Source organism: Cololabis saira, chromosome 23 (genome assembly GCF_033807715.1).
Source record: "Cololabis saira isolate AMF1-May2022 chromosome 23, fColSai1.1, whole genome shotgun sequence".
Classification (NCBI taxonomy): Eukaryota; Metazoa; Chordata; class Actinopteri; order Beloniformes; family Belonidae; genus Cololabis; species Cololabis saira.
This window is the reverse complement of record NC_084609.1, coordinates 20,396,557-20,420,292: the sequence shown is the minus strand read 5'-3', so window position 1 is coordinate 20,420,292 and position 23,736 is coordinate 20,396,557. Positions and strand designations below refer to the sequence as shown.

At 39.8% G+C, this 23,736-nt stretch overlaps 3 protein-coding genes across 4 annotated transcripts; 1 reads left to right on the top strand and 2 right to left on the bottom strand.

The window, feature by feature from the left end:
• Nucleotides 1–2,120: 2,120 nt before the first annotated feature.
• avpr2l (arginine vasopressin receptor 2, like) lies at nucleotides 2,121–3,945 on the bottom strand. The gene is made up of 2 exons (XM_061715276.1): nucleotides 3,123–3,945; nucleotides 2,121–2,200 (listed from the first exon to the last, which is right to left on the bottom strand). The coding sequence occupies exons 1-2, from the start codon at nucleotides 3,943–3,945 to the stop codon at nucleotides 2,121–2,123; spliced, it is 903 nt and encodes a 300-aa protein (XP_061571260.1).
• Nucleotides 3,946–6,258: 2,313 nt separating this feature from the next.
• Nucleotides 6,259–22,185, top strand: pnpla8 (patatin-like phospholipase domain containing 8). Of its 2 annotated transcripts, none has more exons than XM_061714457.1 (10): nucleotides 6,259–6,346; nucleotides 12,366–13,479; nucleotides 13,654–13,803; nucleotides 14,977–15,128; nucleotides 15,436–15,530; nucleotides 15,630–15,801; nucleotides 15,921–15,978; nucleotides 16,156–16,350; nucleotides 19,051–19,246; nucleotides 20,065–22,185. In XM_061714457.1, the coding sequence occupies exons 2-10, from the start codon at nucleotides 12,535–12,537 to the stop codon at nucleotides 20,337–20,339; spliced, it is 2,238 nt and encodes a 745-aa protein (XP_061570441.1). In that variant the 5' UTR covers nucleotides 6,259–6,346; nucleotides 12,366–12,534; the 3' UTR covers nucleotides 20,340–22,185. The 2 variants fall into 2 exon arrangements, with proteins under 2 accessions (XP_061570441.1, XP_061570440.1); XM_061714456.1 differs by lacking the exon at nucleotides 6,259–6,346 and adding an exon at nucleotides 9,739–9,904.
• On the bottom strand, nucleotides 9,627–10,226 carry akap14 (A-kinase anchoring protein 14). Its single transcript, XM_061714462.1, has one exon. The coding sequence runs from the start codon at nucleotides 10,159–10,161 to the stop codon at nucleotides 9,664–9,666; it is 498 nt and encodes a 165-aa protein (XP_061570446.1). The 5' UTR covers nucleotides 10,162–10,226; the 3' UTR covers nucleotides 9,627–9,663.
• Nucleotides 22,186–23,736: the final 1,551 nt, after the last annotated feature.

Below are 23,736 nucleotides of genomic sequence, written 5' to 3'. Positions count from 1 at the left end.
TTTCCTTTGAGGGGAACGGTAACAGGAGGATGCATTTCCGAGACAAATAATGACACAAGGCTTCAGGAGAGCTGATGGGTTAAATTGCTCAGAAATGTCTCAGAGAAGACCCAACCAGTGTACCCGTAGGACTATATTAAAGCAGTTGGTTATTTATATCCTTGAAAATTATTGTTACAATCTGTATTAAAAGATTCTGCAATGGAGAACTATTTAAAATGAGCAAAGTTAATGAAGACTAACGGTTGCTGTATTTCTCATTTTGTCTAGTTAATTAGTGCAGTGATGAACTCCGAACTCACATAAATGTCACAAGAAAATAAACTTTTATCATAAAGTTTCAAGTGTGAGCTTCTGAAATATCACCACCCCCAAAGGTGAAATCATTTTTCATATATTTAACTGCATGCATGATACTGCACCAGGTCTTAATCTGTCGACAGTGGAAAGCTGTATGATCCAAAGAAGGTGGTTGCACTTTTTTTTCTCACAGCCGTGAAGGTAAGTTGTGTGGCGGCATCAGAAACGCGACCATCATCACCGTTACCATCAGTGCTGCACTTGAGGCCGCCTGTTACAGTAGCTCTGGTAATGTGACTTTCTTTGTGTCGTTGTGACATTTATCCCCATTAAAAACATTGGACACTGGACGAGATGCTCTTCTGCTGTGAAGTTTTCTCTTTGTTATTTTGACACTTTTCAACAGTTGTTTACACATAGGAGCAGCAAATTGAGTTTTTCAAATCTAAATAAATCCAGTCGGTTGAACGATGAGACACCGAGGAAGCGGAGAAGGAGGAACACGGGGAGGAAGAGGACATTTAAAGTATTTATTCATTGGTTGGTCATGGAGAATGTGAGATCACGAGCACATAAAAGGGAAAAGCTTGGAGCGCTGATGAAGACAAAGCACGGCTGTTGGGAATAAAGTAGTATGAGCTTCATCAGGAAATGGTTTGTGATTCAGCGCCCCTCTGCCCACCTTTCATATACCCAGACTTAGACTGCAAAGAGATCAGCAGTCTATGCACCCTACATATTACACTTCTGGCTGCAAGTTTCTGTCTCACTGAGAAAGTGACATCATCAACTCAGTTATTGTCGTAGTACTAAGACCAAAACCCCACAACACACAGCAATTTCTGGAGATGTAAAACAAGCCGATTTCTCTTTTTCCATTTGGGGATTAATAAAGTATTAATCAGTTCAGTTAAATTCAATCATCATCTCCATCATCATCCATAAAGAGATTACTCACAAACTCTACAAACAATAGAGAAAGATGTTGTTCCACCCATTTAGACATATTTTTTAGAAGTTTTTCAAGATGTTTCAGAGATAAATATGCAATCCTTCTGGGATAATATTACATTAATAGAGAAAAAACATGTATATAAGTTGAGAAATGCCCCACATGAGCTTCTTCTGAGTTGATGAAACACTTTGCTGACAGTAAAACACGGCTGAGGTTTTATCATGATCTGAGGCTGCTTTGCTGCCTCTTCAACCAAAAGAATAAAGAAAATAAAGAAAACAGAAAAACACACAAGATGAAAGTGTGGTTGAGAAAAGTAGAACTTAAATGAGTCCTAATTTAAATCTCTTTTAGAGATTTTGCTGCTAAACCTGCAGGTAAACTTTTACAGCTTAGATTTATAGCATTGAACTGCCAGTTCCCCAGTGTTCCTTTTTTTCTACATGATTGTCCTTTGAATAAGAATGGGTGTTTGGTGACTTGATTGTAGTCTTCCGTCTCACAATCATCCACAACAGTACTTTGCTCTGTGTGCAATCAGCGTGACGCCCGTGGAAGAGCTAACCACACCGGAACATTTTTGCATTTGTTTTGTGCCTCAGTTTGTTTCACAAAAGCGATCCATCCTCCCACAACCACAACAAATCTATACCTTCCTTCTGTGTACAATGCTTGTTAGGTTTGTCACGAATGGTGTCGCTGAAGTGGAGATGACTTCTCTCAAAGAACAAACAAAAATCTGTCTCAGCAGGTTCACAAATCAATTTGTAATTTCAATGTTCCTAATAGAGATTTTCAGCCATAAATATCTTTCCCAGACAACTGCAGTCTGAGTTATTCTTTTTTTCCCGGAATAGCATAATTTTCAGCTGTAATACAGATATATCCAGGGGTTGGTGCAGCTGTTGAGACTTGCCAGCAGCATGATGATGGCAAATACTGGACCTTGGAGAGAGAAAAAAATAACAACAGAGAAATGTGTTATGAGAGTCAGGTTCAAGACTACATTGATACAAATATTGCTTGATCTACTTAAAAAAAATAAGTCAACTTTTTGCATGAGATTATTATGTAGATCAAGAAAGACTAGTCTTTGTATAAACTACTTCATTTTTTGTATGTAAATAATACATTTTGCAAGTACAGTCAACTTAATTGTGTTAAATTTACTTTATTTATCAAAATTAAGTTGACTTTACCTGCAAAGATTTAGTTGACTTTACTTGCAAGTGAATTTTGTACATATTAAAAATGAAGTAGTTTATACAAAGACTAGTCTTTCTTTATCTACATAAAAATCTCATGCGAAAAAGTTGCCTTAATTTTTTAAAAGTAAATCAAGCAAGATATTGTTGTATTGTGTTCATTATGTCTTCAGATAATAAACAGAACGGAAGGTAAGAAGTCAGAACTTTGTCTGGAAAAAAGAAACCTTACAAGCAAGATATTTTTTACTGTGGTTCTACTTAAACAAATAAAGCATGTTTCATCTAAAACGTTGGTCAATCTGCCCAATAGATTAAAATTGTTAAAGGAAAAGTAAATACAACAAGATCATTGCCTGTTGTTTGTGTGTAAATGAAAAGATTGCCTTGGATTACATAAATACTGCTTGTTAAGGAAAAAATGCACAATGTCTTGTTTTTTGAACAAATGCACATTAAGTTCAAAACTAGATGTATTCAGTTAAAGCAAGAAACTTCATTTTTAATTGTTAAAATCACATATTTAAATATGTTATATTTACATGCGCTTAGATTTATTTGTTTCAGTGTACAATGAGAGTTTCTCTTGAGCAGACCAGTCATTAGAAAGGTGGTTGAATTATCTATGTCGTTATGGTGACCAGTAATGTGTGAGAGCCAACCTTGTGTGGGTGCACTGCTGGGGCTCCAGGCAGACCACAACTGTACAACAAAAAATGGGCTCCAGCACAGAGTGTATGCCATTATAATGACAAAGGTCATCTTCACAGTCTTAAGCATTGCGTTGGAAACCCCCTTGGCGCCCGTGCGTCCTGACTGCAGCGCCTTCCTCCTCATGTTGAAGTAGATGGTGATGCATATTCTCATTTGGCAGTACAGCAAAATTGCAGCTGGCAAAGCAAAGACCGCCAGAGTGATCCAGCTGATGTAGATCCTGCTCCCCCACGGCTCGATAAATGTCGCCCAGCAGTCGTACTGGTTCACCTCGACCTCCTGCAGAGAGAAGATGAAGATCTGCGGAGAGCTGAAGGCGAGAGAGATGAGCCACGCTGCGCCGATGGAGATGTACCTCCGACACGAGCCCTCCAAGAAGGAGACCATGGGCGTGCACACTGCATGGTACCTGTCTATGGTCATGGCTACTATCATGTACGCGGAGGCAAACATTCCGACCACCTGCAGGTATTTTACCGCGCGGCAGAGGAAGTCCGTCCCTCTGAACCTGTGCGTAATTTCGATGGAAAACTGCGGTAACACTTGGAAAAAGGCCACCACCAGATCGGCAAAGCACAGGTGCAAGAGGAACAGCTGGGTCCTCGTGTTTCTTTTCCTTCTTTTCCAGAGGGTGCCCAAGAAAAAAAGGTTGCCAAATGTTGCAAGAAGAAAAACGAGCCCCAAAACTCCAGCTCTGAGGAGCGCAAAACGTCCATCCCCGTTTCCATCTTCATCTGGTCCGTTTGCAGAGCTTTTGATGCTGCCATCCATTGGAGTTCAAATTATTGACGGATCTTTATGGTCTCTAACCCTAAATCTATGTTATTGTTACCGGACAGTATATTAGCGTGGGAATATTGCCATATTGGCGACGATAACGCGCAGCATCCTTTCAGCGCACCACACTGAAAGCGTGCCAGCAAGTGTGAGCAGCTACTTGAAAGATGGATGGGTGGAATTGGAAGAGGGTGGGGGTCCACCCTGACACAAACATAGAAAACCTACGATGTAGCCAGTATGTATCTCAGGCGCATTTCACCCCCGTCTAACCTTCTGCGTAAAGATAAGCATTTTATTTTGCAAAGAGTCAGAGTCTGTAAAACAACATGAAATTGGGTTGGTAATGGCACTTGGAGTTATGAATGATATAAGCTCCTACGACAATATGCTAATAATATAAACGTGAGAAGGCGATGTGTGAGGAGAAAAGATAATGTTTTTCATGAGCGTCATTTAGACTGAGAGAGGTGCGAGGGTTTTTGGTTTTCACAGGCTCTTCAAGAGTAATTGAAATAGTGCAGATAACCTTTCACCATTGATTTAATTTTATGGATATGTGCTTTGTGATTGAGATACTACTTTTTTTTAATGATTTATTGTCTGAAGTTCAAACCTTTCTATCTAATGAACCTCCCAAAACTCAAGTTTTTCTCAAAACTGGGCATTTTCTGGTTTTTGACCGTGAAATACATGTTTTTTGGCCTTGAAATTGATTTTTTTTTTTAGAACGATCGATCGGAACCAATTCTGATTTTTTGATTAGTTTGGTGCAAAGCCCACCTGTTTGTAGTGGAAATATGTGGCCAAATGATGAAGGCTACAGGCCATGGTAGGAACTGGCTACTGTTTTCCACTTATACCCACAGGTGGATTGTACAGTCATGTTGTAAAGTAAGTCTATCCGAATATTTACGAAGTGGAATGTGTGAGTTGTTGCGAGCAGTTCAACACAGTGGCATCTCTCTCTTTTATTCCAAAATGAGCAAAATATGGGAGTGACATATATGCATTTTAATTCAGAAAAAGAGAGGGAGGCTGTATTTAAAGATCCCCAAAGAAAGCATAACTAAAAGGCAAAAAAGATTTGGTTCTTGAAGATGTTTCACTTCTCATCCACAAAGGCTTCTTCATGACTGGTGACTTATAAACTTATATAATGAGATTTCTCTCGGACATGAATTGATGATATATTCAAGATATTTTAAATTTGTTAGATGTATTTCAATGCATGATTTATACACAGATCACAATCAGTACCAGTTTTGAAGCATGAAGAATCACACAATTCCTTAAGGAAAAGGCAACAGTACCTGGGATTTCTCTGCAGCAATCACATGGATGATTTCACAATGTAATTAATTGTATGGCTCTAATTAAAGTTAGACTGTGATATGAACAAATATAGGAGGACAGATGCTGCTGAAGTGTAGATGTGTTATTCAGAGTGAATGAGGTGCTAATTAAAATCAAACAGCCATGGATATTTTTCAGGCAAGATTTTGTATATTTTTATAGAAAATATTCTAGTAGTCATGTAGTTTTTAATATAAGATAATCATGAATATCATATGAGTTTGTTACATGAATTAAGATGAACAAAATCAAATAAATTGTATATATTAACCCTTGTTTATCCTTCTAACACCCTCTGGAGACCCTTGAGCCAAAAATACACACACACACACACACACACACACACACACACACACACACACACACACACACACACACACACACACACACACACATACACACACACACACAAAGAAAACAAAAACAAGTGTTTGTTTATTTTATTTTTTTGGGGGGGGTGGGCAGTTTTAGTTGAATTTGTCTCAATTATTTCAGCTCTGCTTAAAAAAAACAATATTCAAGAATTTTCAGGATAATTAACAACAAACTTTTTTTTAATTTAATTTTTAATTTTCCGTCTTGATTATAAACACTGATTTCAATGCATTGCATTAGTATTCTTTGTGCAGTAGTTGGTACATGTTTGGATTGGGAGTTAACAGATGGTGCAAAATTGTAACTCTACCACCACATTAAAAAAATACTAATGCAATGAAGTCAATGTTGCTCCTACTTTTGACATATCCAAAACTCTAACCACCACAAACTGCAAATTAAAGGATTAAAATACTGGAAATGATCGAATATTTGCAGTTTTTAGCAGAGCTGAAGTGGTTTAGGAAAGGAAAACAGAAATAAGGTAGAACACTCTGGCGGCATCTAGTGGCGAAGCTCCCGCACTGCAGCGAGTAAATGAAACCACTGCGTCACTTTCTGTCCATTTCCGGTTGGTTTGTGTTTTTCTCTAACTAGCCTCTGGAGAAGCTAACAGTCTTACATTGAATGACACATTCCAACAATCCAGCTTGCCTTCCGTCAGGTAAGAGAGCAGTCTACGTATCTATTTCTATTTCAACACATTGACGATAATCGTTGCATGTATTAGTCCAGCCAGCTGTGATCCGAGGATGTATTCAACATTTATCACGTTTAGCTTTAGGCAAGTTAGCTCTAAACGTCATTTGGTCACGTGATTATTCTTTAAAATAAGGATTTTACACACAAAAGCAGGTTTATTTCTGCTGACCCATTGAAACCCATTAATGGAGGTTGTATAGTCGTCATAACATCTCTGATATGTGTATGTATGCATGTGTGTGTGTATGTGTGTATATATATATATATATATATATATATGTATATATATATATATATATATATATATATATATATATATATATATGTGTGTGTGTAAGTAGATATATACATAGATATAGATCAGATGCAGCTAATAGAGACAGTATAGTGTAAATAAGTATACATATATAAATATTTATATGGGTATGTGCGTACAAATATATAGAAATATTCAACTGTGTGTATGTATAATTACAGTATATAATAATAATAATAATAATAATAATAATAATAATAATAATGTTATTTAACAGTGCGAGTATGTATAAATACGGGTTAAACGATTAGTGAATGGGGGTAGGATTAAATAAGTTTACACTTCTTCCTACTCCTTTTTTGCGCATGTAAATTAAGATATCAAGTGTTAAAGGATTCAATTATTTGTTTTGTTTTCTAAAACTTCTCTTGAAGTGTTGTTAAAAACAACAAGTGCAAAAATAAAAAAAATTTAAAAAAATAAAAAATCAAGAGAGAACTGTTCGGTTTTAGACCGCGGTTGAATTGGTTTGATATTGGATATTGGATATTCGACATTCAATCAACACCCATAAAACTTGTGATACATACCACTGATTTTGGTCATATTGCTTGTGATGTGTTCATGGTCATCTAGACTATATATCACAAGAGAGTAATTATTATAAAATCATATTATGGGCTGATTTAATGTGGTTTAATGAATTCAACACCCATAAAACTTGTGATACATAACACTGATTGTTTTATGGGTGTTGAATTCATTAAACCACATTAAATCAGCCCATATATATGATTTTTAAATCAGCCCATATATATGATTTTTTTATATGATTTTTTAATAATTACTGTTTTGTGATATATAGTCTAGATGACCATGAACACATCACAAGTGGTTTGACCAAAATCAGTGGTATGTATCACAAGTTTTATGGGTGTTGATTGAATGTCGAATATCCAATATCCAATATCAAACCAATTCAACCGCGGTACTTCTTCCTACTCCTTTTTTGCGCATGTAAATTAAGATATCAAGTGTTAAAGGATTAAATTCTTTGTTTTGTTTTCTTAAACTTCTCTTGAAGTGTTGTTAAAAACAACAAGTGCAAAAATAAAATAAGTCAAATTAAAAAAAAATCAAGAGAGAACTGTTCAGTTTAGTTAGTTTATTGTAAACAAACGTAACTCTATAAATTAATGTTATACATAATTTGAATGTGATTAAGGTTCATTAGGTATCGCTTTACTGATGTGAAACATTCATGTTATCCAGTTATGCTTAAAATGTATAACTAAAATCCCCCTTTTACCTCAATAAGCAAAACTGCTTAATGGGGTTTGTTCAATAGGATCCAGGGGGTGGGTGGGTAATGTCTGGGGTTATGATTTTATTTTTATTTATTTATATATTTATTTATTTTTGCCCTTAATTTATGTGTTAATTTTGCATTGTTATACTTAATAATATTGGCATTACTTTTTTTTGTTTGTTTTGTATTTGCTTTTTGTTATTACATTTATCTATTCATTTTAGGGCTGGGCGATATGGCCTTTTATTAATATCTCGATATTTTTAGGCCATGTCACGATACACGATATATATCTCGATATTTTGCCTTAGCCTTGAATTAACACTTTGATGCATAAAATCACACCAGTATGATAATTCTATATGTCTACATTAAAACATTCTTGTTCATACTGTATTAATATATGCTCATTTTAAACTTTCATGCAAAAAGGGGGAATAAGTCAAATTTACCAAAACTGTATTTATTAAACAGTTACTAAGCAGTGAGTGGCACAAACATAAAAAGTGTAATTTCAAAATAGAAAGTGCACGTTGCTTCTCTCTGACTCCCCGTCTGAAAAACATCTGCTAAGAACATGTTCTGGTCCTGGTTTTACCAGGAAGACCAGGTTTCACCTGGTTTTACCAGGATGAGCTGCTCTGAGCAGCAGGGGCCCCTTAGAGCACCTTTATATTAAATTGTAGGTGCAGCCAGGGGCTGCAATGTTTCATCCTCTCCTCCTTTAATTTGCATCACTTTCACTTATTGTTAGAAATATGACGTCATATAGTGTTGTTTGACTTTTTTTCGATGATAGTGATTGATTTCATGTGGCCACATTTAAGCAATACTAGGTGACGTTTCTCAGTTCTGGAAGAGAAAAGACTGAATTATGGTTACGCGTTAAATCGACGCAGAACCTACGGCGTAGGGTACGCGGCGATGCGCACTTACGCCGAAGGCTCTGCGTTGGTGTAACGCGGGACCATAAATCAGCCTAAAGGCTCGGCTGCGCGTGTAGCGCTAAGCGGCTCCCCGCTCTCCGGAGAGCCGTTCGCGTCGTGCGAGGAGAAAACGTCCCCTCCCGTCTTTACTAAGCCGGTTAGCTTTGAAAAGAGTCCGCCGAGCGTAGCAACCGCGCCGATGAGCTCACGGCGCAAACGGGCCGAGTTTGGGAAAGTTAAGTTAAAGTTAAAGCGGGGAAGTGAGCGGCGGTGCCGGACAGCAGCGCTGACACCTGCAGCTTGTCGGGGGCCAATGATAATGCACACACGACAGCACGTGACTGACATGTGTAACAGGGTGCGCTTGTTTTATGTCTCAGAGAAGGAGAGACGAGACGAGAGAGTGAGAAAAGCCTGTAATTTAATGCCCGCGGCTAAAAGCAAAATGCGTGAAAATTTATATTCGAATATGCACGATAGAGTCATTTTGTACATCGCACAGAGTAGCAGCCGAGATACATCGGCTATACTCGATATATCGCCCAGCCCTAATTCATTTGTTGTTGTTATGTATTGGTGTTTTTTTGTTAAAATATCATATACATGCACCATGTTGTTTTTTCAGAAAAAGGAAAAAAGAAATAAAAATTTGATCACAAAAAAGCAAAACAAACGTAACTCATCGTGACAACTTTGAGATAAACAAGTCTTTTTTTTTTTTATTTTTTTTCTTTTTAAACACATAAACCAGTCATTAGTGAGTGTTTCCGTGGAGGTTGTTATCGGGTCTACAGGTTGCTCAACCTTTGCACCAGCACCTTGCTCTCGATCACGTCCAGCAGCCACTTCTCCCCCAGGCGGTTTCCGGGCCGGTGCACCAGCCTGTTCGCCTCCACCACGAAGCTCACCTCCACGGGCAGCGTCTGGGGCTTGGTTTTGGATATTTCCATGGCGAAGTAGACGCTGGCCGTGCCCGGGACCGGCTCCCTGGGCGTGGGCCGGCTGAAGCGGGCCCGGTAGTGGTGGAAGGTGAGGAACTGCTCCTCGGTGGTGTAGAGAAAGTCCAGGCTATGCAGCCAGCAGGACGGGAGCCCCCACGTCCCGATGAGAGCCTGGATCTGCTGCAGGCCCAGCTGCACCGTGAAGTCCCCGCAGGAACACCACTGCACGCCGGCCAAGCCTCCACGGCTGTCCCCGGGTTTCTGCGTCCTCAGACGTCTTTCCAGGGAAGCCTTCACGAGTTGAGAGGACTCTGGATAAATCAGATCACAACGATTCTCGTCCATGTTGGGGTTTTGAACAACAGCAGGAGATAAGACGTTTAAACCACCTCGGATTTTAGTTGCCAGCGTCAATGTTGTTGCTTGTTTCCATAGTTACCAACATCATGTAACAGTGCATACATTTTTTTTTTTTTATTGAAAATACTTGAATTTACAAACAAATAAGGCACATTGAATCTGCCATGGAGCAAGCACATTAGAAAAGGCCTGTACTGAGTGGACAAATTAATGAAATAGGAAATAGAAAATAACGAACAAAAGAAAACTTAAATTAAATAGTTCTGTTTTAGGACTAGGTGAAACAATCCCTTAAATAAGTGGTTCCCAACCTTTTTTCCATGGAGCCCCCCCTAACTTGTGTCTAAGACCAGCCGGGCCCCCGACCCGTACGTACTAGCAGCAAAAGAGTAAAGTTATTCGTTAAAAACCTTTAATTGAAAAAAATGAACATTAATTATGTTTTTTTTTATACATTTCTCTTTGGTTTACCCTGTACTTTGTTTTTCTCACCTTTCTTTTGTGTCACCACCAATGTATAAAATACGCACAAAAAATAATTGCAAGGACATAAAAATATTTCTGAAAAATGTCTCTTTTAATATGAGAGCAACATTTTTTAACATTTTTCCTTCAACAACCTGTCGGAGTAGTAGTATGATTAAATGTTGAATAATGATATAATAATACGTTTTTATCCTTATAAATAACTTAGTATTTTAAAATGACCAAAATATTTCTAAGTGGGTTTATACAGACTTGGATGACTGTACTCCATTAGGTGTGTTTATTATGATTTTTTTATTTATTTAACATGTGTAAATATAATTTTTTACAACTGGATATCCTCAAAGCAGACAAAGTTCTGCGCCCCCCCATAGATCTCTGGCGCCCCCCCAGGGGGGGCCCGGACCCCAGGTTGGGAGACACTGCCTTAAATGAAGGGATTGTTTCACCTAGTCCAAACAAAAGAAAAGAAAACTTAAATTAAATACATACTTTTTCTAAACCTCATAAATGTTATGACAAAATAATGACAAATAAAATAAATAAATGTAGCTTAAAAGAAAACGAGGATAAAAGAAATTTGAAGTTATAGGTTCCTTCTGGTAGGGTTATACAACATTTCAATCAGAATCTATTAATTTATAACACTGAATGTAATTCAGCAGTTTGTTCGCAGATTTGAAGTTCATATACTTGAGGGATTTACAGTACAACTTATAATAGGCATTAAAGATAGGTGGGGTTTTCATGAATTTCGATTTGTGAATGTAGAATTTTGGCCATTATGAGGATTGTGCAAATTATCTTGTCGAGGTGATGCATACCTGTCAAGTTTTGGATTTAAAAATATGGGAAATGTCCCACCAGTCCAACCGAGGTCCAGAATCTTACATTTTAAGACATATTTAAGAGAAATCTAAAATAACTACCTGTCAACCATTTAAAAACTACAATTATGTGCTCAGAATCTGATAAGTCTACCTTTGTTGACACTGAAATGCTGTGGACGTTCCTATGTATGTAATTCTTATAATAGAGCCTAAATGAAAACACAAAAGTGGATTAAAGCACATTAATTTATTTTAAATATTTTCAGTTTATATACACATTAATTGTCTTCAAGTGAAACATTTACATTTTCTTTTACAAGTTGTCATTTTCACTCATGTGGCTCTCTGGCATTCACTGACTGATGACACAGACACATGTTTCTGTAACTCCTCTTTAGGAAAGTGAATTTGGTTTCCCATTTGTAGAGATATTTACACCAACTCTTCTTCTTTTTGGGCAGAAATGTTTTCTCTCTTGTTACATCCATCCATCTCTGATTTGTTGTTCCGAGTTTGTTCCCGTTGTCACCACTAACCTCACAAGAACTGCCACCCAGGCTACAGCAGGTGGCAGTTCCCGTGAGGCTAGTGACAATTCAGTTTGCTGTTTAAAAATTATTATATCATAAACCTGGAAATTTACGGGAAAATACAAATACGGGAGGAGGGTGGGAAAGAGGGGTAAAATACGGTAGTTTCCCGGCCAAAACGGGAGACTTGACAGGTATGAGGTGATGTGAGCACCGCCTTGACTGCTCTGTGATATGTTTAAAAAAATATGGTTTAATACATGTTTAATAATATGTATCTCGTTTTTTTCCCCACATTTGTGGCATCTATATCTGAAAATGGTTTCCATTTAATCTTTTCCAGGAAAGTCAAACCTGCAACAACATCTCAGCTTTAATTTCCCTCCATGATGAGAGCAAAGCTGCTGTAACTCATGGCTGATAGCCGGCCAGACTGGGCGCTATTCCACTCAAACGTTCAAGCTTCACCCTTTTTGCTTCCTGGCTGATGCTCCCTGTGAATCGGCAGACGCATGTCGCGGTTAAGGACCACAATCGACAGTGTCACGAAGGCCGTAGGAAACACAGACCTCGTCTCCAAGTTCTCCCGTTTCAAGCCTGGGAATGTCGCCGCCGACAGCGGCCAAGCAGCAAAGGTCCTGGTCAAGGGTGAGACGTTAAACTCCAACGGCGCAGCTGCTGCCTCACCGCCTGCCACTGAGATGAAAGAAGGTGAGGCGGAGATGGCGGAAGAAGAGTCAGAAAAGCAGAAGGAGCAAGTTAGAGAAGAGCCTTTTGTTGCCACGAAGAAATCAGCATCTAATGTAGCTGTGGCGGCCAACGTGTCTGCAGCTGGTGCTTCCACAACTGTGGCAAAGCAAACCAGGCAGCTGTTTCATCCAGTAGCTCTGTCCACCAACATGGATGAGACCTACAAGACTCTGTCCCACCACATCAACAGCTACTTTGGCAGCAACGCACAAGGAGAAGATGGAGAGAACAGGCAGCAGCCGCACAAAGAAGGAGATGAACCTGTTTCTGAACCTGCTCCTCACATAAGCTCTCTGAGAACAGCTGCTCACATTCCTGTTTTATCTCCAGTGTCGGAGACAAAGACCACAGAAACCCCTGCTACCTCTGCCGTCCCTTCATCTCCATCAGAAAAGCCTGGTCCTCCCAGAGAGACTCCTTCCTCTGAACCGGCTGCTGGTGAAAGCTCATCTCAGTCCACACCTACCTCCTCAAAGAAAGGCTTCACCCACTACCTGTCCTACCCTCGGCCCAGCGTCCAGGCGTTCGTGGGCAGCTACATCGCACCTTTGGTCCCCAAATTTAGAGGGGATTCGAAAAAAGTTGTAGCTGAAACAGACAAGGGTTCAGCAGCCGTCGCCGTGAAGGAGCCCAGCGTGGAGAAGCCAGAGAGCGAAGAGGAAAAAGCTGAGAAGGCGAAGCAGCAGCTGCTGAGTCAAAGGGAAAAGGTGGGAAGTTAAATGTGGCATCTTTTCCAGCCGAGCCAGACAAAAGTACAGAGAAACTAAATAATAATTTACAGTGCAATAACAGTTTTTGGAATGTGCTTATTTGTAAGATGTTATTATTCTTATTATGCGTTGTTTTGTGCATTTGTATGACGTTGTTATCTTGTGAAGCAGATAATAGCAAGAGTGAGCGTCGACAACAGGACCAGAGCGCTGGTCAAAGGCCTGCAGAGGGTCAGTGATGTCAAGCTCCTCACAACTCGTGTGGAGGAGCTCAGCTTTCATCTCCTGGAGTTCCCCGAGACCCGAGGAGTGGCCATGCAGGTTAGCATGACCTCTATTTACTGATTTTTTTTTTTTTTATATAATAATTTTTATTGGAAAACAACTCATATACAATAAGCACATTTAGTTCTCTTGTTTTCGTCTCTTTTTTTTTTTTTACACCCCACAAAAAATAAAAAATGAATAAAACAATCACCCCAAAAGAAGTCAAAGTCTAAGCGTTAGTTATGCACCTTTACCGCCAGTTATTTGGTGCCCATCACTGGCATCCATAGTATGTTATAATGCACAAATAGGTTCGCTGACCAGACAGTCCAGAGAGGCGAGAGCTGATCACGACTAGAACAAGGCAAGTGAGAAACAAATAAAGAATAAGGTAAAATAAAACATGAATAAAAAAAGAAAAACGATACATCAGTTACAATGAGTCCAGAGAGTTGAGCTAGTCCATAAATGAAAGCATGGCATTTCAGGTTTTATAAAAGTTATCTCTGGAGCTTCTTAAGGTGTACTTTACTTTTTCTAAATAAATAAATGACATCAAGTCCTTGAGCCATGATGAAGCCGAGGGGTTGAGTCCTTCCAAAAGAGCAATATGCGCCTGCAAGCTGAGTGAGGCAAAGGCTATAACATCCTCAACTCTTCTGGTCAGATTTAGCTGGTCATCAGGTACACCAAAAATAGCAAACAATCTGACAGGGTTTCAATGTAATATTAAAAACTTTAGACGTAGTATCAAAAATTGTAGACCTGGACAGTTTTGGACAGGAATAGAACATGTGTGTATGATTGGCAACTGAATACTGACACCTATTGCATAAATCACTGGAGCCTGGGAATAGTTTAGAAAGTTTAGCCTTAGTGAAGTGGATTCTATGCAAGGCTTTGAACTGGATTAAAGTCAGCCTAGGAAGAGGTAGAGTTCACCCTGTCAAGAGCCGCCTGCCATTGGCTGTCCGTCAGGTCAAAGCCAAACACCTCCCTCAGCTGAGACTAGTCTTGGAAAGAGAACTAGTCTCAGCAGAAATAATTCAATCATACGATACAGAAAGGCCAGAAGGCTTTGGAAGTGAAAAAAATGTAATCTAACAATGAATCAGGCATAGGTGGAAAAATAAATAATGACTTTTATTTTTAAAGTATCCTACAGCTCAGTATAACTTTCCTTGAATCTTCTTTGCCAACGACAGCTTGTGTAATTTTGTCTTGTAGGAGAGCGCGTTGCCGTCTCTGCTACGACTGCGTCAGGCCCGGGACCTTCCCCTCCAGGCTGCTGTGAGGGAAGCGCTGGCCATGGTTGGCTACACGAATCCAGTCAAAGGCCGAGGAATTAGGGTGCTGGCCATCGATGGAGGTGGAACAAGGTGCAGCTTTTCAGGATTCACTAAAGCAAACTTTCAGTAGCCGTGAGATTTGATTTTTTTTTTAAACCCAGAACTTTAATGATGCTTCTTCATGTCAAATTAAACATTTTCCTTTTACATTACCATGAAGTACAAGTAGAACAAACTAATAAATACAATCTCCTTTCATATCTGAAGAAAAGAGTGCTGCTGACTAATTTAACCAACTAGTTTGATTAGCCGCTGATAGATTATTGGTTTCTGACTTGAATGTAAAAGCTGCACTTTAGTTTATTTTGTAAAAGGTAAACTTGTGACTCTGTTGCAGGGGACTGCTGGCTCTACAGACTCTCCATAAGCTCCAGCAGCTGACTGGAAAACGAGTCCACCAGCTCTTCGACTACATCTGTGGCGTCAGCACCGGTATGCCGCTGTTGTTTGCTTGACAGATGCAAATCGATGTGCTCTCTGACCCGAGAAGTCGGCTTTAACCTTAACTGTCCTCATATCTGCCTTGAACAGGTGCCATCCTGGCATTCATGCTGGGGATTTTTCAGATCCCCCTGGAAGAGTGTGAGGTCATGTACAGAAAGCTGGGCTCGGATGTTTTCAAGCAAAATGTCATCGTTGGAACCGTTAAGATGGGCTGGAGTCATGGTTTCTACGACAGTGAAATATGGGAAAGTATCCTTAAGTAAGTCAGCAAGATCCTGCCATTGGTTTCTTTTGAAAGTCTCAGAGTTAATTTAAAAAATAAAATAAAAAACCTGCATGGTTTAGGTTATTTGTGATCAGATTTTGTATTTTCTTTAGAGAACGGATGGGCGAGGGGCGCATGATTGAAAGCTCCAGGGACCCACACTGCCCAAAAGTAAGTCATTTATCTCATCAGTCATTAGATTTCAACCATATTCTCTGAATATTTTCCCTTTTTAAAACAAAATATATTTTTGTATGTATTTTTTTTACACTCAACATTTCATCTGTGATTGTTCTGTCGGTGTAGCAGCTGAGGAGGTGGCCTCTCATACTTCTGTGTGTCCACTAGGTGTCAGCAGTGAGCACGATCGTGAACAGAGGTTTGCCTCTGAAAGCCTTTTTGTTCAGGAACTACAGGCTCATGCCTGGAGTGAGATCCCACTACCTTGGAGACTGCAAACACAAGATGTGGCAGGCCATCAGGGCCTCGTCCGCCGCCCCAGGCTACTTCCAGGAATTTGTTCTGGGAAAAGACCTCCATCAGGTACGCCGTGAAACGGAGAGAGCTGGTGGATGTTTAGAAGTCAGAGAAGAAAACCTCACATGTTTGTGGGAACTAAGACTAAATAAACACAAATTGATCTTTGTTAGTTGCTCTGTCATGAAACTGAAGCCAGATTTAGTCATACACTGAATGATTTCTGGAAGAAGAGGAAAGTTCTCGTTGGTCTGGAGTGGAGTAGGAGTCAAGACTCCATTCGCTTTGTACATCGTGTGTGTTTGTGTGTGTCTTTTTTTTCTTTTTTACTATTCTTAACCCACCCAGAGATGTGAAATAGTCCAAAAACTCGATCGTCGTCTTACTGTGAAGAGTCTAGGGGAAACTGTAAAGGAGACATTGGACATAGTCTGCGTCACATCAAAGCAATGCACATGTATGATTTGGAAGGGTTTATTTGATTCCTCTTAAAAGAAAAAAAAAAGGCACAAATTGACTCCTTTGTTAGACCATCGCTGTCTTAAAGTTCCTTACAGGGGTCAATGGTGGATGTCAAATTGAATTTATGCAGTATTTTATGTTTATCTCTGGAATACGTCTATTATATCTTCAGCTGTCAGAGAAATACAGTTGCTCCTTCACCTGATATTTATTGTGATTAGGTTTCTATCACTGGAGCTAATATCAGTAATTGCTATTAGATGCAATATTGCAGTCTTGTACTTGTCTGCACACTCAAACAATCAAATCCGTCTTTTGTTCTCAGGTTAATAACTTTCTCCCGACCCACTCTCACACTGATTAATGGCAGGGAGTTGTAGGAAATGGATGTTAGCACTTGTTTCTGTTTAGTCACAGGAGCTTACAGGAAGAGGCGGAGAAGACAAGTAATAGGTTCCAAGAAATGTTGATTTAATTTCAGGGACGAAAAATGATCCTTTTAGTTTTGGTTCATGCATCGAATATAATCACGGTACCATTCACGCATGTTGCTGGGTACCGTTGTGATCTTTGAAACCCCATGTCTGCATATATGCCTTTTGGGATCCGTCCAAATGGAGTTGTTTTATTTTATGAAGTTTGATTATTAGGCCAGATATCTTTAGATGGTTTTAATGGAGAGAAATGAGGCTGAGGGCTTAGCTTCTTTTTGATAACCTACTTAATTTAAATTAGCTTTGTTGCTCCGTCTCTCCTCTGTAATTTCGATGCAAGAGCCCTGGTAGACCCTTGATTCTTCCAGGGATTTAGAAACAAATGGCCTTGTAACTCTGGATTATCACTAATGCAACCGCAACCTCATATCTAAAGCGGTGTTTGCATGCAAGTTGAAAATAAAATACAAATAATTGTGAAAAAGAAAGCAAATTGTAAGTTTTCACAGATCAGGACACAGTCAAAATCATCTGGTCCCTAACAGATCTTCAGATTTGACAAATGCAGCTTCAGATGAGCAACACGTGTTATTATTTACTTAAAACTAAAACAAATTGTAGAAGCATTGGATAAAATAACGCATCATTACTGATTTCATTCTAACTAAGAGGGTTATTAGCAAGCGGGCACCGCTAATCAGATCCACATAATTACCTAGTCATCAGAACATCCAGGCCTCAACCTGAATTAAATGTTTGTGTGTTATGTTTGTACATTAATGCCTCTGCTTCCCATGGATTCTGGGATGGCAGCAAACAGGGAAAGACCCGGGTTGATAAATAGTGTCTGCGTTGTTGTCGACATTCTTCTTAGCGAGTGTACGGCGTTTCATGAACAGTTTGAGCTCCCGTTGCCACCCACCGGTCTCACTGCTGCTCCACTTTTCAGCACTAGCAGTGGTATTTCTCAGGAGGGTTCTGTCGTTGAAGGAGATCAAAACCGTGGTACCCACACAGAAACACTGCAGAGGGAGCTGCATGCAGAGACTCAGTGGAGACTCGGTGGGGGAATTCACATCCATCTCTTCCAGCTACAGTTACTTATTGTGGAAGTTAATCGTTTTTACCCCAAACAAAATAACCGTCAATGATTTCAGATGCTGAATCATATCGTCATTTTGTTTATGTGTCGATATTGGAGGAACGCTAATTACAGTTTGGCTGGAAAGCCTTTGTGTAATTAAGCTCTCTCACAAGTAATAATTGTGCTAAACTGAAAAGTTTTAAACTAGCTGAAGTAAAGCTATTTATAGATGGAAATAAGCTCTTAGCTCCACTATGCTGGGTTTAATGATTGTCCCTACCATCAGTATCTATTAGTTTACAGCAGAACTACCCCAGGGTGTTGGAAAGGTCCAGATCTGGACATGGGGGAAAGACTGAAGAGCACGATGTTAAATTGGTTCCCACATTCATCGAGGCTGATTGTCCTCTTTCTCTGATTTTTGTTTCAGTCGGAAGCTCTTCAATGAATCTGGTAACTTTATTCAGCAAATAGTTGAGACAAGAATACTGAGACACTGTAGGTTTCTGAATCGAGCTGAATTCAGTGACAAATGCAGATCTTTAACTGACTTGCAATGTTTTCTGAATTGCTGAAAGTGCAGGGCTTTTTCTGTTTGTTTAATAAACAGGAGGGGTTGCCGGGGTAACACATCTTTGACCTAGAGCCGCGCAGCCCTCGGAGATCCTGCCCACTCGGTGTAATTTATCTTCAGGAAGCTGTCACAATCATGCTACAAATAGAAAACCTCCTTTTGTGTTTTGGGTTTTTTTAAGCAATGCTAAACACGAGTCCTTTCATTTTTAGGATGGAGGACTTCTCATCAACAACCCCACAGCTTTGGCCATTCACGAGTGTAAGTGTCTGTGGCCAAACACACCTCTGCAGTGTGTGTTGTCACTGGGCACCGGACGGCACGAGACGGTGGGCAAGAACAACACAACCTACACAAGTTTAAAAACCAAGCTCACGCACGTCATCAGCAGCGCCACCGACACTGAAGGTAAGAGTTCCACATCTCACATATGGCACTTTTCGCAGTAGTACCTACTCGGCTCTACTCATCTCAGCTCGGCCTGGTTTCTTTTCCATAACAATTCACCTGGAGCAGAAGTAGGCGGGTTGGAGTGAAGCTGCTGTAACGTATTTGATTGTGTGATTTAAACGAAGAAGACAACAACACTAAAGATGTAGAACCTGGAGGAGATGATATTTGTGCTGCTGGAACTGTGGCTTGTGTTCGATATCAAGTTAAAAAATGAGAGTGAAAAAAGCTTCAAGCAGCAACGCTTTTTAATTTTTTTTTTGTCACGGCGCTGCTGAAAAGTCAGCTGGAGCCGCGAGCAGCTATGAAGTGACAGAGCTCCTGGTAGATCTTGTCGTTCCTTATTGCCCGTCTACATCCCTTTTTTAATTTTCTCCTCAGCCACCAAGTTTATGAACATCTACGCCTTAGATTTGGATCGCGAAACAGACTTTTGCGCTGCCGTTGCTTGTCGAATAAAATGAACAAGAAGCCGCTGTCAGAGTTGCTCTTTCACTGATGTCACATCCTGACTCAGACGTCTGACTCCAACCCCCCGACCAATCGGTGGCCTGTAGTGCGATGACGTCAGATACAGCCGACTAAGCCGCTTAGAACCTCGGCAGAGTAGTTACAGAAAAGTATCTATTCGGCACGTTAGACCCCTAGTGGAAAAGAACCAAACCGAGTGGAGTCGAGCTGAGTAGGTACTAGTGGAAAAATGCCAATAGGGCCACTTGAAGCTTTGGGGTTGGAGGTTTGTGGGAGAATCTGAAACGGCTAACATCTCATTTCAGAGGTTCACACCATGCTGGATGCGCTCCTGCCCCCTGACACCTACTTCCGCTTCAACCCCTACATGAGCGAGGACATTCCATTGAACGAGAGCCGCGAAGAGAAGCTGAACTTCCTCAAGAGCGAAGGGGAACGCTATCTGGAGCGCAACGACGCCAAGCTGAGGAAGGCCGCCAGTGTGCTGGCGCAGGAGAAGGGAACCATCCAGAGACTGGCCGAGTGGGCCAAGCTCAAAGCTGACATGTACGAGGGGCTCTCTTTTGCGTCCAAGTTGTAGTCTTGAGCAGGTATTGTGACCAGAGAGGAGGATTTAGAAAAGAAAATCACAGAGTTAAAAAAGATCTGATACTGTAAATGTTTAAAAAAAGAAAGTAGCATCTAATTTTAAGTATGTACAGAGTTTTGAGGAATTCCAGATGTTTACGTGGTTGCCTCATCATCCACTCAACACTTAACCCTAACCCTGTTTAGTAAAGTGACCATGTAATGGTGGGGAGAAAGAAAATATCTGTGCCTTTGAGCATATATTTGGATTGGGATGTAAGCAAGGACTCAAAAACTCACCTTTGCTTGGGGCCTCCAAGGTTTTAACATATTTTATTCAGTGAGCAGTTCAGGTTTACATTAGATTTTATCTCTGCTATGATCTATGAGAAATCAAAATTTGTTAGCATCTTTCATAGATGCGTTTCCCTCCCAAGAAAAGCAAGAAATCCTGATTTTTCTGAGTGTTACTGAATGCATCAGTAGCGTAGCACTGGATGCTGCCACTACAGAAACTAATTTGTAAAACTTTGGTCTAAACTAGCCCACATAAGCGATAATCATTGATGTTGGTCCTTGGAGACATAAAACACAGAGGAGTAGAGTCTAACTTGACTTTAGGGGAAGAATTATGACTTACTTTTTGACTGGCGTGTTACCCGCTGGCTGACTGTTATCTTACTTTAGCTTTCCTGTTTGTGTTGCATTGATTTAACAACTTGAGTGAGTTCAATTAATGATTTGCTAAGAAATGGTGCCTTAAAAAGCATCCGTACCAGTCCATGCCGTGGATATTTGGACCATATCCACGGTCTAAAGGAAGATGAGCGGGAAAAAACGAAATGTTTTTGCAAACAAAATTATAGTCAAGTCTCTTTCCATCAGTTTGGTGTGTAGTGCGAGCTCGTGTGTGAGCTCAAGATAGGAGCTATAAACTTCCACATATGGTAGGACGTAATTTGGTGGTTATTGAGTTTACTTGACATTTATATTTGCATTAAACTGCAAATCTGTAGGACTGTTCTCAAAAGAGGCACACCTTGTAAAGAAGCTGCTATCAATCAAACTTTTAATTCCTGGATGATAAGAGGCGTGGTATTGTGGTACGTGGTATTGTATTTTGATTAATACATGCCACAGTCATTTCATTAAGGACCCAGGACGTAGTATCAACTTTGAAAGGGGAAAAAAAGGATATAATATGTATCCTTTTACGATATTAAGACAATATCGATAGTGTTAACTAACATTTATAAAGCGTTTCGTACTTTGTGGGGTCGGAAGCGTTTCTGACGGACACAAAACTAAAACCATTGAAACTAATTCAGTAGATTTTTGACTTAGATAAAGTCTTTGAACATGTATAGATTTTAAACTACCTGAAGGTGATTGTTGACTGGTTTTTGAATACAAAAACAACTGAGTAGGTGTGTCTGAGACACGTGTATGAAAAGTTTATGTAAACATGACGGCTTAACTGCGGTCATGCATTTTCAGTAACTTGAATAATTTAAGATGTATTTAATACGTGATTGCACAGTAAACAGAAATGTGACTGCCTATTTTTAACACTTAAGAGAAAAAAAAGGTTTGTGCACTTTGTAGTATATAAATCTTAGCCTCTTTGTTTGAAAGAGGATGTAAATGATATTTGAAGAAATCTCTTGCTTGAATCTGAGAAAAGAAATACTCCTCATTCCTATATGGTCTTACTGAAATCTGTAAATTACTCCTCTGACATGACTGCTACTAACTGTTTGAAAGCATTTCCGAGCTGCTTTGAGCAGAGACCTGTGGCCCGTTCATGAATAAAAAGTTTAAACCCGTTTCCTCGTCCCTCCAGTCCAATTCATGAATTAAAAACCCTAAATGCTTTGATTACCTCCTCTTGTCATCTCGTGATGGAATTTAAAAAGAAGCTAAATGTGATGAAATAATAAAACCGGACATAAATCCTCGCTTTGACCTCCTTGAAATCCGGGCTGTCATAAATCTAGTGGGAAGGAAATCTAGGCAACAGGAATGCATGTCATGCTCGTCCAATTTAACTGCTGTTAGTTAAACACACACTGGACTCAGCCACTCAATTGAGATGTCACCCAAGAATGCTGAGTGTCCTCTTATGATAAATTGCCGTTCTTCCCGCCACACACGCACAGATTTATCGGCTTTATCCCTTTTGATCTCTTTGAATATATCCACTGAAATTCCAAACCATCTTCCCTCCTAGTTACCCAAGTCAACCGTGACCGATACAGCAGTCCTACCTACAACCCTCCCCAGCCGTCGCCTAGAGTTATAGTCAAATAGAGGTGGATATCCAGAGTTTCGCTTGACTAACGCCTGAACTCTCCTATTTGGTTTGACCTACAGATTGATGGGTCTTTTTTTTTTTTCCCGGTACCAGCTCGAACTTCAGCCAAACGTCACCTCAGCTTGGCCCTTCTCTGGAAGGGTCTCTTCTTTTGGTAAATATTGATGCTGGGCTGAGAGTTCCTACAAGAGTGTTGACACTGAACGCTCACACTTGGTTTATAACGTGTTTCTGAAGGAATAGTTTGCTCTGACTGAGGACGGCTCTAATGGTGCCGGATACTGAGTTTCTCTGTGGAAAAATCAGTTTGGAAAAGTGAGAAGGCATCTGTAAGTGATGGTGTTCGGCCTTAGATGACAGAAATGTATGCCCCTACAATTTATTATACTGACAACATGATTAAAAAAAGCAGGATGATTGGAAATTTAAAAGTGTACTTTACTCAACCATCTTATCACAACTTGGATTTAATATTTGAGTGAAACATTGATATGTCTAGAGCTGAATACCTCAAAACTGGCTGCAAACTGATTGTGTACAAAGTACCTTGAGCCTCTTTCATCTTTCGAAAATGATTTTCTTAATATCCAGAAATACGTGTTCAAAATGATCTCGACACTCCAAACAGCGGAAGTTGGTCTTGTCAAGCATCATTTTTGTCTTGGAGTCCTTATTTTCAACCAGTTAAAGGAACATTTCAGAAGTAAAGCACAAAAGAAAGTAGGTTCAAAGCCTCTCCCACAAACAATTAACTATTTTATCATTAATATCGAAGTACTGATCCAGTTTGGTGGAAGCAGAAGCCTGGAGAACGCTGCCTTTTGAATCTGTTGACTTGTACCAATTTACGACGGGATAGCAGCGACTGGATTGAAATTCCTGTGTAAACAGTTCTTTTTATGCACTTTTCATATTTCTCCATCTTGGTTTGTCGGCCGTGATCCTATCCACTCCATCACTTAAGTGGAATGATACTTGAAAGTCAGTGATAAAAAAGCAATTTATTTTAATGTAACTTGATTGTACCTAGTGCTGCAAATGTTTATTCTGTTATCACACAAAACTACTTTCATACACATCATTTTGGTCCCTTAAA

Coding starts and splice junctions, on each gene's coding strand:
- akap14 (XM_061714462.1), bottom strand. CDS start 10,161: ATGGACGAGAATCGTTGTGATCTGATTTATCCAGAGTCCTCTCAACTC.
- pnpla8 (XM_061714457.1), top strand. CDS start 12,535: ATGTCGCGGTTAAGGACCACAATCGACAGTGTCACGAAGGCCGTAGGA. Junction 13,480..13,653: donor TGCTGAGTCAAAGGGAAAAG/GTGGGAAGTTAA, acceptor CTTGTGAAGCAG/ATAATAGCAAGAGTGAGCGT. Junction 19,247..20,064: donor CAGCGCCACCGACACTGAAG/GTAAGAGTTCCA, acceptor ATCTCATTTCAG/AGGTTCACACCATGCTGGAT.
- avpr2l (XM_061715276.1), bottom strand. CDS start 3,945: ATGGATGGCAGCATCAAAAGCTCTGCAAACGGACCAGATGAAGATGGA. Junction 2,201..3,122: donor CAGCAGTGCACCCACACAAG/GTTGGCTCTCAC, acceptor TCTCTCTCCAAG/GTCCAGTATTTGCCATCATC.